Source organism: Rhinichthys klamathensis, unplaced genomic scaffold, assembly GCF_029890125.1.
Source record: "Rhinichthys klamathensis goyatoka isolate OS25496 unplaced genomic scaffold, OSU_Roscu_1.1 h1tg000104l_1, whole genome shotgun sequence".
NCBI classification, from domain to species: domain Eukaryota; kingdom Metazoa; phylum Chordata; class Actinopteri; order Cypriniformes; family Leuciscidae; genus Rhinichthys; species Rhinichthys klamathensis.
Window position 1 is genome coordinate 787,411 of NW_026606643.1, and position 14,779 is coordinate 802,189.

Below are 14,779 nucleotides of genomic sequence, written 5' to 3' on the forward strand. Positions count from 1 at the left end.
TAGAAACCATTATACTTTTTTCAGGATTCTTTGATCAATAGAAAGTTAAAAGAAAAAATATTTATTTAAAAATAGAAATCTGCTGTAAGATTCTAAATGTGTTACATATTTTAAGAAAAAAATATATTACCGGTACCCCTTTTTATTAGCAGTTCGTAGCTAAGTACCAATTCAAAATGCTAATCTGATTAAACTAATTAAAATTATGAGTAGCTTGTAGCTTGGTAAAGTTTTAAAGTACAGTCCTCAGCGCTAGTCATACTTTATCAACTTTTTCTTTTTTTGCTTTAATGAAAGGCACAGTGTAGTCAAGCCAGGCCTGTAAGATATGCTCTTTCTGCTTGGCGTCCTGTGGCTCAAACAATTGACAAGTTGAAAACCGAGCCGAATATGAGCACAGGCCTCAGATGGCTTGTTTAATCTGGTCTGAGTGTCAGAGAACGGCCTTAAGGTGTGGCGACAGAGACCGAGCTGCTTCTGGAACAGGTGCACAGAGCACTGTCTGTAACAGGTGCATGAAAAGAGGCTGGGTTGTGTATTCATTCATTGTTCACTGCATGTTTGAATGAAGTCATGGGATGAGCATAATGGCATTGTGTCACTGGTCTGACATAAAGAGAAATGCTTTGATGGTTCAGATTCAGACTGCTTGTAAAATTGGATATCCTTTCTTACAATAAATAATTCAGGCCTTCTCACTGGATATGGTGAGTCTCACCTGTAACGAAGAGTAGAGTCCAGCTCCCGTTGCTTCCAGCCTCATCTGTGGTTTTGTCTAGCGGGAGGATCCGGCACTCATACCAGCCTTCATCCTCTAGGAAAAGCCCTGTGATCTGCAGTGATGTTCCCCTGATAAGTGACACTCGACCTGGGCATGATCAGGAGAGGGAAGGGTCCGAGAACCAATGACAAACTTGTACAAAACAAAAGTAGTGCATATTTGTTGCAGACAATATTTTTCAAATATTATTTCAATTATCAACAAGCTACAAGGAAAGCTAAATATAAAATTAAAAAATAAAAATAAAATGAAAGTGAGTGCATTTGTGCATTCGTGTTTGATTTTTTTAATTAGTTTATTTTTATGAGTATTATTAGTTTTCATATTATTATTTTTATTTGGATATATTAAAAGTAAATTGAAATTAAGTTCACAATTAAAAAGAAAAAATACACTTGCCATTTTGAGTTTGTACAAAAATGCAAAGCATATACGCTGTAGATATAATATTATACACTATTTTAATAATTCAGCAAGCTACAAGAAAACAAGCTAAATATAAAATAGGTAGATTTAAAGTGAGTACATTTTAAATGTGATTTTAATGATGTTTATATATGAGCATTATTAGTTTTTATGTTAGTATTATTTTTATTCATATTCATTATAAGTACATTTAAATTAAGTTCACAATTGTATTATCAATTTAAATGAAACATGTAACATACACTTGGTATTTGTGAGTTTGTACAAAACAAATGCAACGCGTACATATTCTGTAGTAGACATAATATCAATTATACTATTTATTTCAACAATTATTTATTTCAACAATTACCACAAGCTACAAGAAAAAATATAAATATTAAACAAAATTTGCAACTGTTGAAGTGTAAGCACATGTAAATGCTTTTGCTTTTAACTAAACAAAGTTTGAATATTTTATTATTTTGTTGTAGTCCATTTAAATGAAGTTTACAATTTAATTTTCAATTTAAATAAAAAAATGTACAACTATTAAAAACACAAGTCATTGAGAGTTTGAACAAATGAAGTATATTGGTTTCAGACTTAAGATTTTTAAATTAAATCAAATTTATTTCAATAAAATATAATAGTTTTACAGAAAATGTTGTTTAAATATAATAAACAAATTAAAAATCTAAAATACCCGTTGAACATTTAAGTGTTCAATATAGAACCTATTTCAGTTGGACAAGGCTCGGATAGACTGAGTGTTTAGTCTAGATCTTTTTAGCATTTGAAACTCTATCTCTCAGTTGCCAGGTGACTGCGCCCCATAGCGACGGTGTTTGCTGACTCACCCCTCCCTCCCTCCTCTTTCTTCTCTCTCTCTTTATCTCGCTTTCATTCAACCAAATGAGCTTTTCAAAGACTTGTTTGTTTCTCAAAATCTATAATCATTTAAAGAGACCAGCGGTCAAAATCTTCACCACAGGAGCCACATCAAAGATAAAACTGACTTAAACTGAAAATCCATCATCTGCAAACACGTGTGCGGCCGATGCATGGTGTACAGCTATGATGTATTTATGAAAATAGGCGGTGACAGCGATCATTAACTGAGCTCCCAAGAGGAGAGACTGTGGAAACAGAACTGGGCATGAGATAACAGCTGAGAGCATCATGGTCCATCCGCGCCTGTTTATTTTACCCACATGGAAGCCAGAGGTCACGGAAAAAGGGACACGGACACCGTCACAAGGGATTTGGGATATATAACCTGTTCCTGTCCAGCCCAAACACCCACAAGCCAGAACTAAAATGCTGCCATGGTACCTGCTGCCAGTGGTGTGGATTTGAATTTAGTTGCCGTGGTGACAGGGATTAAAATCAGTTCGGGGGCGGAGCTTAGAAGGAATTTAAATTCTCAAGTTACTCAATACTACTGAAAAAAAGCTGAGGAGAAAAGCTGAGTTTAATTTCAAAATTTAAGACAACAATGTGACGAAAAACAGCTATAATAGTATTGAATTCCAAAGCTGCCAAAATAATAAATAAATAAATACATAAAATATATAACATATTTATTGATAATAAAATTGATAATAACATATTTATTTATGTTTTTTACATTTCTTTGTATATTTTATGTATTTATTATTTTGGCAGCTTCCATATAGTAGCAGGGAAATCACAAATGGAAAGACAAAATAACTTGAATGAGATCATTTTAGTATCTCTATGTTTCTCCAAGAGAGCAATGAGGTTAAATGGAGAGCAAACTGAGACGTCTCTCGCTTCACAGATTTGTCTCCTGAGAAAAAGATCATGGGTAAACACTCCTTCTCTAGATAAACAAGTCTCCTCTAGACTTTCTGAAGAGATCTTAATAATGTCTCACACTCTTTGCATTCGAAAAAAGATTTTAATATGAACTCAAATATTTCTCCTCAAATTCTTTCCAGATTAAATGTTCAGTTATGCTATCCATATATGTTATAGCGCTACACTTAATGTCAATTTATGTCATTTTTATTTCTCCTAAGCAACTAATGGGGGGAAATCTGATACTTACATAAAACATAATAGAGAACTTAGTCCTCACCTCTGAAAAGGCAAAAAAATATTATCTGTGTGTTTTCACCTGTTTCCTGGTTCAGCAAAGATTCATTTGGAGTTTCACATGCAAGTATTAACTCACTTGTTTACTTATGACTTACTAACCATTTCCCACTAAGCAGATCACAGCCGAACAAACACACGCTCGCTCCGTTGCTTAGTCGACGCCGAGTCAAATCTCAGGAGAAACTAATATTAGACTCCTTATTGTATGTAGCAACATATGCTGTCATTTGTATCTATTTGCTTTATCATCTGAAACCAATGTTAGAACAGGTTTATGCTGTAGAAATACAATTATTTTAAGAGGTTTAAGAAAAATAATGTTTAAAAAGAAATACGCTGGCCTGGAAGAATGACCTGTAATAAAGTCCATTTGAGTAACACTAGTCACCAATTCCACCTATTCAAATTTAAAAAGGTTTGCTAGTTGCAGGTTCAATTCAACCAGTCTAATGACTTGAGGCTATGAAACTTGGAGTCTAAATCCTATCCGCTGCCTTGTATCCCAGAGACATTGTGTCACCTCTTGGCACAGGTTTCCCAGGTAGGGACTCTCCAGTTTCAGCTCAGGAAAGCGAGGGTCGGGTTTCACACCATAGTCATCGTCTGTTTTCTTTTTATTGTGTTTCAAGACACTGTTATCTTTTGAAATTTGAATCATCATGACAGGCTACTGGGAAGCTGCTTGGTTTGATCCAGCCAATGGGCTTTGGAAATAGCGTGCTGCTCATTAGGAAGGTTTTTGAATGCTAGTAGACGAGGGGGATGGGTGGTCATTTGGAATAGAGAGCTTCACTCTTCACTGCAATCTGTAGATCTCGTCTACTTCGTGAAGTAATCTTATGATATCACAAATTCCACCACTGCAAGAGGCCAACGCAATTTTAGGTTTCTAGAAAGATGAGTGTTTTGTTGAGTGTGCCAATTTTACACAGAGTGGACACATGAGACACTATCCCAGCCAACAAAAACATGTTCTAAGAACGTTTTGCTAAGGTCTGTTATTTCTGTTCTCTGAACGTTTAAAACGTTGAGTTTTTAAATTATTCTAAAAATGTTTGTTTTTTCTTGGTTATACGAAGGTTAAAGGTACAATGTGTAGGATTTTTGCAGTAAATATCCAAAAACCACTAGGCCAATGTTATATATTTTGTTTAGTTGATTACTTACAATATCCCCAATGTTTCCAACTATTTGTAAATCGTGAGAAAATTGCGATTTTAACCAAGGAAACGGGACGTGTGACCAGGGGTGAGGAGTCGCCAGTCAATGGCGTCATATCCACGTTACCCTCGGTTTCCGCTCATACTGCCATAGTAACCATGGCGACATACGTGGACAACAGGGTTATGCTTATCAGGACGCTCATGCTGTTGTTGTTTTGTTCAAACATTATGGACCATGGCAAGCAGACTTTGAGACAAAAAGAGGACTAAAACGAAGATCAAAATCTTTCGAGATGCCGAGAGCTCCACGTCCGCGACTAACTTGCATGTACTTTATTAGACAGGTGATTAAATGTACATAAAACTAATCAATGTTATTTAGTTCAACATGATGAAATGTTAGAATATGATCCATACAAACTACTGACAGCCGACAAACAACCTAACTAACAACATTCAACACACTCAAATGCCGTTTAGTGTGATAGTGTAACTGTTAGAGCAAGTGAAACAGCGCTGCGTTACCTCAAGTTTAATTCGTCTAATAAACTGACCTGTGTGAGTATTAATTCAGCACTTGCGTGTAGTTCGGTAGAATGAAATGTCCCTATTCCTTAATATCCGCGGGACTCGCATTGCGTGACGCTGGTATACGTCTCTTATTAGCAACCGCACCCTGCTTCACACCACAGTCATGTTAAAAACATCACTGTATTCACGCATCCATAAAAGATCCATCGGCTTGACGACAAGATTCATAATTCCGCTTAATGCTTTGCGTCATCGATATACGCCTTTGTTATTGTAAGAGGTTAGCTACCCCTGGTGGCGAAAAATCCTACATATTGTACCTTTAAGGGAACATTCCATTTTATCATTTTGCAAACATTATGGGAACGTTACATTTGAACGTTCTCTGAACATTCTGTGACATTTAAAAGAAATTATAAATAATGATTTTGTGCTAAAGATTTGAGAACATTATTAAAGACCAGATAACTATCTATTAACGTTACTGGAAGAACGTTTGTTCATAACTTTGGGAGAACCTTGCAGGAATGATCTCTGTTAGCTGGGATATAGCCTAAGGCAATGAAATTCACTCCAAGCTCACCCTTCACCTCTTCCCATGCTTCCCCCTCAACCCCACCTGCGGTTTGGCACCGCTCAAAAAGTCCCGGCTTTACACCTTTTGTTTCTTTTCTTTGTTCCACATCACATAAAGCGACATTTGTGACGCCCTCTAACCTTTATTCGGCTGTTGGTATACATGAAGCCATTCATTCCCGCCTTTAGTTTACTTGAACAAATGTGAATAAAATGATATTCAGTGGCGTTCAGTCTCATATGAGCAACAAAACACTAAAACATGCTAAAAATGTGGAGTCGTTATTAATCGAGCATTTGCCTATAAACAATAGCTTGTTTTTTTGTTTTTTGTTGTTGCTTAAAATTAGATACAATTTGCTTACAAATCATTGCTCGTCACACAAGAAAATGAGTTTGAAAACAAATCTCTTTGTAATCCATTGCTTGTCACATAATTCACTAATAAACAATTGATTATTGCAAGAGCAAATTCATGTATCAAAACTATTGCTTGTTAAATTTGCTTATTGTCACAGTCAGTTCAGTTTGTTTTGTTTTCATTCAGTCACATGTGTTTCCTTTGTCTAGTTTCCCGCCAATTATGTGTTGTCATGGTTATTGATATGATTAGTACTCTTAGTTCAGCTGTGTCTCCTTATTAACCTTGTTTTTTACCACTACTTAAGTTCCGTTGGTCCCTCAGTTCATTGTCGGTTGTTGTCTGTGCACTAGCACACTGTTTCGTATGTTGGCTTGTTATTCTCAGTTCATAATAAATCTTATGTTCTTTTATAATCATCTTCGTCTTCTGTGGATCTAAGCGTTACACTTATTAAGTGTTGCAAATTCATTTAAAAGATGTTGTTTGTTGTTGCACATCACATTTGAGCATGAACTGTTGCATTTTGCACAAGTAAACAAATCCACTTAGAAACTTTTGCTGGTCGCACAAATAAATTATTTTTAAAAATCACTAAACTGTTAATCAATTATTATTGTCGCACAAATATATATTTTTTAAATCACTTATAAACTGTTGCTTGTTGCACACATAAAAAAAATCACTTATAAACTGTTGCTTGTTGCACAAATAAAAAATCACTTATGAACTGTTGCTTGTCATACAAGTAAACAAATTTACTTATGAATTGTTGCTTTTCACACATGTAAAATGATTCACAATTCTTTATACATTAGCATATAATCCATTGCTTGTTGCATAGTTAAATGAATTTGGTTATAAACCAAGTTATAAGTTGACTTTTTCAGGTTTTGCTGATGCTCAATAGGTTTGCATTCCATCGCCTGGGCAACATCGCGATGAACAGGTGCAGTGCTGTCTTCGAGAATTTGTTTAATTGCAAAGGGACACACTGCGTTCATGCATAAACTGCAGGGTTGAACCTGTCATCCGTGGAAGGTGAGGACTAATCCAAGCACAGAAACTTGCAGTGTTACCGAGGCAGCCTCTTTCTTTCTATGTTAGAGCCATTATCTTTTAAAGAACGGGGGGAAAAAGGTATTTTCAGCCATTGAAAGACTTTTCCCTGTAGACACCCTTTGTATTCCAGCTCCAAAAGACACAATAGGGACTTCTGCAATGAGAGGGGGAGAAACTAGCAGGTCCCACAGAACACACAAAAGAGCAGAGTTACTGTAAGATGAGACACGCTATGACCGAAGTGGCACTCAGGAGTACAAATTACGAAAGAGGTGAGAGACACCGCATTGTGGATAGTAGGATGTGGTTTGCAATACGGCAAGTCCGGTTCAGTAGCCGTTTCGAAATTCAATTTTCACACGATATTTATCCACTGTTCCATACCTGTCCCAATTCAGAGGTCTTAAAAGTTTTGATTAACAACATAAAAATTAAAATCTAACATCAAAATGTCAATAAAATCAGGTGAACTGATATTCAATTAATTATAGAAATGAATCCAGTCCAGTCCAGTATATATATATATATATATATACTGTATATATAATTGTTTGTACAATAAGACTTCTAGGGCCAGATTTACTAAACAGGTAAATTAAAACATGCGAATTAAATAACACGCAGCCGGATAATTTCCATAATGACCAACACAATCTACCAGTTAGCGTCTGGTTTTAGACATGCTTTTTTTGGGGCGTTACATAATGCCGCAAATACCAGTACATTAACGAGCGCAAACCTTAGTAAATCATTTAAATACTCTCCTCCCATAAATTCTGCATCTGACTGGGAAACTCCTACAAATGCATATGCCATAAAGTCAGCCGCAAAAATAACCCTATCCACACCCTTTCATCGCTAATTTTTCACTGCGTGTCTTTAGTTTGTAACGCCCAAAGAGGACCATAGAGTATTTAAGCTAGCAAAGCTTAATGAATATGATACTGATGTCTCTATAATTTTTTTTTTTTAATTCTCAATTTTAGCCATTAAGTATAAGCATTCAGCATTAGAGTATAATTGAAAGCCATCATTTTTTTTACATTTATTAGGCATCAAATAATATAACAACTTTTTAAGTGAACTTAAAACAATCTTCACATAAACCCATTACAATAAATTTCACATTTACCTGCCCTCCAATATATCGGGGCTATTTTTTTTTCTATTGACCCAGTCAGACCGGTTCAGATTTTTACTTACCCAGTCAAAATGCACTTTTGTTTTCATTGTTTCATAAAAAAGTTATTGTTTTCATTGTTTTTGACCCATGTCACCTTGTAAATAGTGCTTTAAGATTTTCAGACAGGTCTAACAGGTAGGATATATACAGAAATTGAATAAAATTATCAAGCACTTCACTGTCTTCACTGCATAAATTATGAATTAAATATAGATTCATCCTGATAGGTTTATTAGGCTGCTATCACTTTACGACCTGAAGCACATGATGGATCTGACGCACATCCTATTTTCTCACAAGTCTTTACGTACATTTAAACCTTCATTTAACCCATTTAACTGTGCTTGCGAGGATACATTTTTGCATAATTATGTGTTTTTGTCCATTCAAGCGCTGCCTCAAGCCGCTTTCTGTGCGCACGTGTGTGTGTGTGTGTGATGATTAACACGACAATTTTGACAGCACTAGTTAAAACATGCTAGCAATGTGCTAAAACATGCTAGCAACATGGTAAAACATGTTAGCAATGTTTTAATTGATGCTAGCAACATGCTAAAACATGCTAATTCATGTTACTAACATGCTAAAACATGCAATCAAAATGTAAAATAATGCTAGACACATGCTAAGACATGCTAACAACATGATAAACATGTTAGGAAGCGTATAAAACATTCTAACTTTCAGACAAGGCTTTGTCAAGCCAACATCAATATATATCTTTATATCTCATAATTTGGACTTGTCTTCTCAAAATTACAAAAAATAGTCAGAATTATGACATAAAAAGTCACAATTACCCTTTTTCTTTTCTTTTACCAACTTCGAAATATTTTTGATGCATGGTTGCAAAAATGCCAACCTTTTTCATATGCCTAAGGTTGCTGACCCCTGCAATAAGCTCTCAGCATTAAGGCACTTACCATCATAGTTGGGATGCACTCGAAGATTGTTCACTCCGAAGTGCATGAGGATGGGGATATCGTAGTCCTGACGCACCCACTCTATGACGTGCTGAGGGGCAGTGCTGCCCTTGTCCGGGGCTGGTAGACTGCATGTCAACACAGCAGTGTCCCCTTTCTTGGCACGGACGTGGGCTTCAGCTGCACTTGTGTGAACTAAAATGATGAGAAAATATTTGTACATTTTGTAAGTAAAAATACAAGTTGTGACTATTGTAAGTATAATATATACAACATATTATTTAGATACAGAAATATACTAATATATACTAATACAAATAAATATAGTGCTCTTCACGTGTCGGTCAAATTTTTTAAAAATGTTTTGTTTCAATGAAATGAATTTACTATATTTTAGTTTGATGATGTTTTTATTTAATATTTTGTATTTTTAGGGGATTTTATGGTACTAAATTAGATACAATCCATTTATTCACTTTTTAAGACCAGACCTGAAAACATTCACGTTTTACTCTAAAAGTGCAAGAAAATCAAAGCCTTATATCAAAGCAAGTTGTGTTCCATATTTGATTTTGTTTGGCCACAGTACCAAAAGTTTGCACTATATGAAATTTATCTCCCATTAATTTCCAATGCTGTCACAAGGAGTACACGCGAGGAGTACAAGTGTGACAATTTTTTTCAGGACCATTTAACCTTTTTTAATCATGTCCATGATTATTTTTGTGTGTGTGTGTGTGTGTTCACATACTAACTGTCAAAACCTTTACCAAGTTTCGTACCACTCTGATAAAGTAAATTATTCTAAAAAAAAAAAAAAAAAAAAAAAAACGTAACATTTTTCAATCAAAAATGACCAAAGAACACCAGAGGTTTAAACCAGTGACTTTGATCCTGCATGTTTGTGCGTATATCAAGTAGTTACTGTAAAATACTCACTGAATAGGGACAGTACTGCAACAATGACTTCCAATAGAGGAAGGTTCTTCAGTAGCATGATGGGTATTCATACAGATTCACATACCTACAAAACATCAAACATACAAGATCAGACAACAGGCAAACAAACCTCAACCACCGTGAAAGCATACAGTATGTCACAAAAATCACCACACCTCTTTTGCTTTGCCTGTTTCTATAATCTCAGAGGACACAGGAGGATTATGGGATCTTATGGACGGATTATATTGTATATATAACCACAGTAAATTAGCGCAACAACACATCTGCATTGAACTAATTAATTCATTAATAAACTTAAACTGAAAAATGAGATCCATACGCTATGACTCAATCTCCAGTATGACATGTGAGGCCTTCAGCTCTAGAGAGATTAAATACACTGTAACTACTGAAACAGCCTCTCGTTTATTACCAATCTATGCTAAATTAAACATTTGCATTGTTTAATTTTAAAACCACTTTGAATCTTTGAAACTATTCGGTAATCTTAATGAATTTATTAACTTATTAAAGTAAATGTATATTTATAATACATTTCTGACGCAATATTTTTTTTATCTGATGGTGTTGACTGATATTCTAAACATACAAATGCATGTCACACACACTGCAGGAAACTGGTCACTGCTTAACATGTCATGTCAACTTTTATATATATATATATATATATATATATATATATATATATAGTTAACCTGTGCAAAGATGACTTTACAGTATACCATCAATAATGGCTATGTGGGTAGACAGGAAGTTGCAAGACGACTGATAAAACGCCTTCAGAGAACATACACAACTGCAGCCGAATGTCATTGAGTCATCAGTCTAACATTTGGTAAATCATTAACACATCAGGAAGCATTAGGTCTGTTAGGTGCCTCTGTAAATACTAAAGCGTGTGATTCGTGCGAAGGGTAAAGCTAGCACTCCACTTAGCTCACTGTGAGCCTGTGCTACGTACCAGCGCACAATGCAAACTCCCGCTCATTACCCCCTGTGTGCAATGAGCGAGAGCCATTCTTAAAGACTGCTGAATGGGGTCCAAAGACAATCCCACAGGTCACACGTTTCTCACCGCACACTCAGCTACCAGTCTGTTCACTATTCAGCGTCTATTCAGCGATTCAGAAACCTTGTGGAACAAAAATCTGAGAACTTAAGTAATTAAGTCGTACGTTTTTGTACATTGCAAAATGAATGCACCACATAAGCTCTATGGGATGCTGATAAACCGGTTCTTCTCTGACTGGTAGGCTGGTAAAAGCTGGTAGGTCAGCGTTCTTCTGCTATGGTTTGCTGCCTTCTAAGGGTAGACACCCAGCTAACAGGGAACGGTTCTCACAACTTAGGCTAATGTCCTAGCAAGGTTCTCTCAAAGTTTTGAACGTTCTTCCAGTAATGTTAATAGAACATTTGTTCAAAGTTATCTGGCCTTTAATAACATTCTCAAAACATAAGCGCAAACGTTGTTCATGGGACGTTTTTTCTGAAATATTTTAGTTGGACGTTCATCTAAGACATTTGTTTAAATATTAAATAAATGTTGATGCTACTTACTACTTGTTTCAGAACGTTCAGAAACGATCCCATGTTTGAAAAATGATAAAATGGAACATTCCCATTCATGTTTTCTCTAAGGTTCACGTAACCAAGAAAAGACGTTTTTAAAATATTTCAAATCTTGTCGTTTTGAACATTCAGAAAACACTTAGAAATACCGTTTTCATATCTTCATGGGAGCATTAGCAACTCCTTCTAAGAACATATTTTTGTTAGCTGGGCAACACCATCCCAGCTAGACCAAAGTCCTACATAAATTACCAAGCACACAAAAGCTGTCTTTTTGATTTACTGTTTTACTGTAGTTTCAATAACCAACAGTAAAATCCTATTTATTAACCTTTGGGGGCAAGGGTTAGAGTACTTGGCCATTAAAAATAACCAGGAAACAAACGTTGTATTATACTGTTTTATGTCTATAAAGACACCAAACTGGGACCATATTGTGGGTTATGCTAATTCCAGGCACTGAAAGAGTTGAGTCGTCCATTCATTCTTGGCTTTTACAAAGGATGGGTGAAACTCACGTCACATATTTCTCTCAGTCCATAAATCTGGCTGTGTTGTGAAGGAACTGGGCCAAATCGAGCGTGAAAGCTAAATATAGTCCACTCATTCTAAGCTTAACCTTAATGTGAAAGGATAAGCAGTCATTTGATTATTCATATCTGACCTATTCTGCAAACAAGTAAATGAAGATGACAATAACACTCAGAAATTTAGTTTAATCAAGTTGGCTGTAAATATGTTATAACATCAGATAAAGGAGTGTTAGGCCAAATTTTTATTGTATGACTGGGGTCAATTTGATCTTAAGTCAACAAGAAATCAAAATTGACACTTTTGTAACTTGTGTTTTCCAGTCTTATTGTGTAAAGTTTATTTATCTTACGTTATTACAAATAAATAACACAAATGTTTTTTTTAATGGGTTTTTGGTTAAATTACTGAACTAAGGTTTGTGGTGAGCACAGGTTCAAGATATTTTCACACTTTATTCTACAACATAAAAATACATCGGTAATACCTCTTTTTTGAAGATTTTACTTGTCTTGTAAAATAAGGTTGCTGATGAGAGGTTAAATGGGAGAGTACAAAGATTGTCAGAACATCAAACGTCATCAGGACGAACAGGTAAACTCATCTACACAATACAGTCCGCTTTCATAGCCTCATTGTGCTTATAATCACACTTGACTATTTACTTGAACTTTCAGTGAAAATGCTTTTAAACAAAGAGCGAAAGAGTTGTCAGAAACTTAGTGATGGTGACGTCATGCGACCGTGGTGTAGTTCGCTTATAGTCTACGTTTAGCTTTTGACGTCTGCTGATTGTTTTTACAATTCAAAATTCATAAAAGCTGTCTTATCATAATGAACAAACATGTAAGAATCATAAACTTTTGTTGGTCGTAGAGCATATTTTCTGCAATAATCCAAAACTCTTATTGGGTTTTAGTCGTGGGAAATCAGGGTGATGCGAACTTCTAGGATGGTCTATTGTCATCACTCTAGCGCTCTACATAACGCCCAATTTTGACATTTAAATTCCCAATTTATATCCCATATTATGAAAGTAAAATGAGATTCAAAGGGTGATTCATCATGACTTTAAATGAGGCCAAAGATGCAACAAAACCTCACATGATTGTGCTCCTTTGAGATGTGGCAAAGCAATAAACTAACTCGAGCTTCAAAGAAGCAAAGCAAACATTGTAAAGGACGAAACAAACAAGAGACGTTCACACTAGTAACCTGCAAGAGAACTACTAAAGCCTTTAAAACAGTAGTCATGTCATACTGTGAAAGTGAGCTCTATATTTACAAAAGCATTTGTTCATTAGAGCAAATAAACAGATCAGCTGTAGCAGCTGGAGCTGAAACTCCGAGGCTCAGAGCAGATTCCCTGCTGACGAACTCACGGATTTAATCAGACAAATGGACTAACATCGATTTGTAGAGGTCAGAAATGTTAACCCACTTTCCTTATTTTACAAAGCTACCAACAATACCCCTTTTATGAACCGAACAGATGATGTAGCCAGATGTGCACTTTAAAAACAATTGCAAACTCATTTTAGAATGATAATAGAGATTTAGCTGCCATAGATGGATTGTTTTGGTTGTATTATAAACCAGTTAAAATGATCTAAAAATGAAAGAAATGAGATCACTGTTTGTGTAAGGAAACATTTTCAGTGAAGCCAAAAGTTGACCATGAATTTGTCAGTCACCAACATGCAAATGTCCCACCGTGGCGCCAACACAAACAAAACCTTTCCAGTGACAGGAAAAAAGCATGCAGATTGTTAATGTGTCAAACAATCAGCCATTTGGTGAAGAGAGAAAGCGCCATATCCATGACAGTGTTGATTACAGATTATCATTTTCCAAAAAAGTGATAGTCATTTACAACATTGTGTATGCAAGGAAGCATCATAATCCATACATTGCATGGTGCTGTGCATGAAAGCTCAGTGATTCATGAGAACTGGGATCCGAGTGTAATCCAGGATAATCTGGCTGCAGTGAGCCTGGGATAAAGTGACTGATTAATATCACAGTAAATAAAAGCGATGCCTCTCTGACCGGTGTATATACTCTGTGGTATACTGGTGAATTTGACTACATTAAGCATGTGACTCACTCTGAATCTACGCGTGAGTCACACTGGGCTAACTCTGACAAAAAGGAAAATCCATTGTCACAACCTTTGTTTACACTCAATATTGATTATTTACACTCAGGAAAGTTTGATCAATAGACGCTTAATGAACTTCAGTAATGGCAATACAAGAGGGGAAAGTGATTAAATGTCTATAGTATGGTGTGTTGTAGAAGAACAGGTCAGAAATGTAAGGTTCATTAGATTTACAGATTTCTAGCCTAAGCCTGTTTTGGATTTTGTAAGACTCCATGTTGGGAAGATAATGGCATTTTGTTTGCCCTAACTTGACCTGCCCCCACACTTGGACCCTTGCAGGGGCAACAAACCACTTTCATTCCTCCACGCTGAACTGCAACTGGCAGTCAACTGCTAGATAAATACCCCACTTTTTAAACAAACACAAATAGCATAGCCAATGCAGCATAAAAATATTGCAGGCAATGTACACACATCTTAAGTTTGGCAAATGAACATGATCC

At 35.7% G+C, this 14,779-nt stretch overlaps 1 protein-coding gene across 2 annotated transcripts in view; it reads right to left on the reverse strand.

The window, feature by feature from the left end:
• igsf9a (immunoglobulin superfamily, member 9a) overlaps window positions 1-14,779 on the reverse strand; it is a 29,783-nt gene that overhangs the window by 14,148 nt on the left and 856 nt on the right. For both annotated transcript variants that reach the window (XM_056253258.1, XM_056253257.1), the window contains exons 2-4: window positions 10,049-10,133; window positions 9,110-9,304; window positions 719-868 (exon numbers count right to left, since the gene is read on the reverse strand). In XM_056253258.1, the coding sequence (XP_056109233.1) occupies window positions 719-868; window positions 9,110-9,304; window positions 10,049-10,106 (403 nt within the window). In that variant the 5' untranslated portion in view covers window positions 10,107-10,133. The remainder of the gene's footprint in view (window positions 1-718; window positions 869-9,109; window positions 9,305-10,048; window positions 10,134-14,779) is intronic.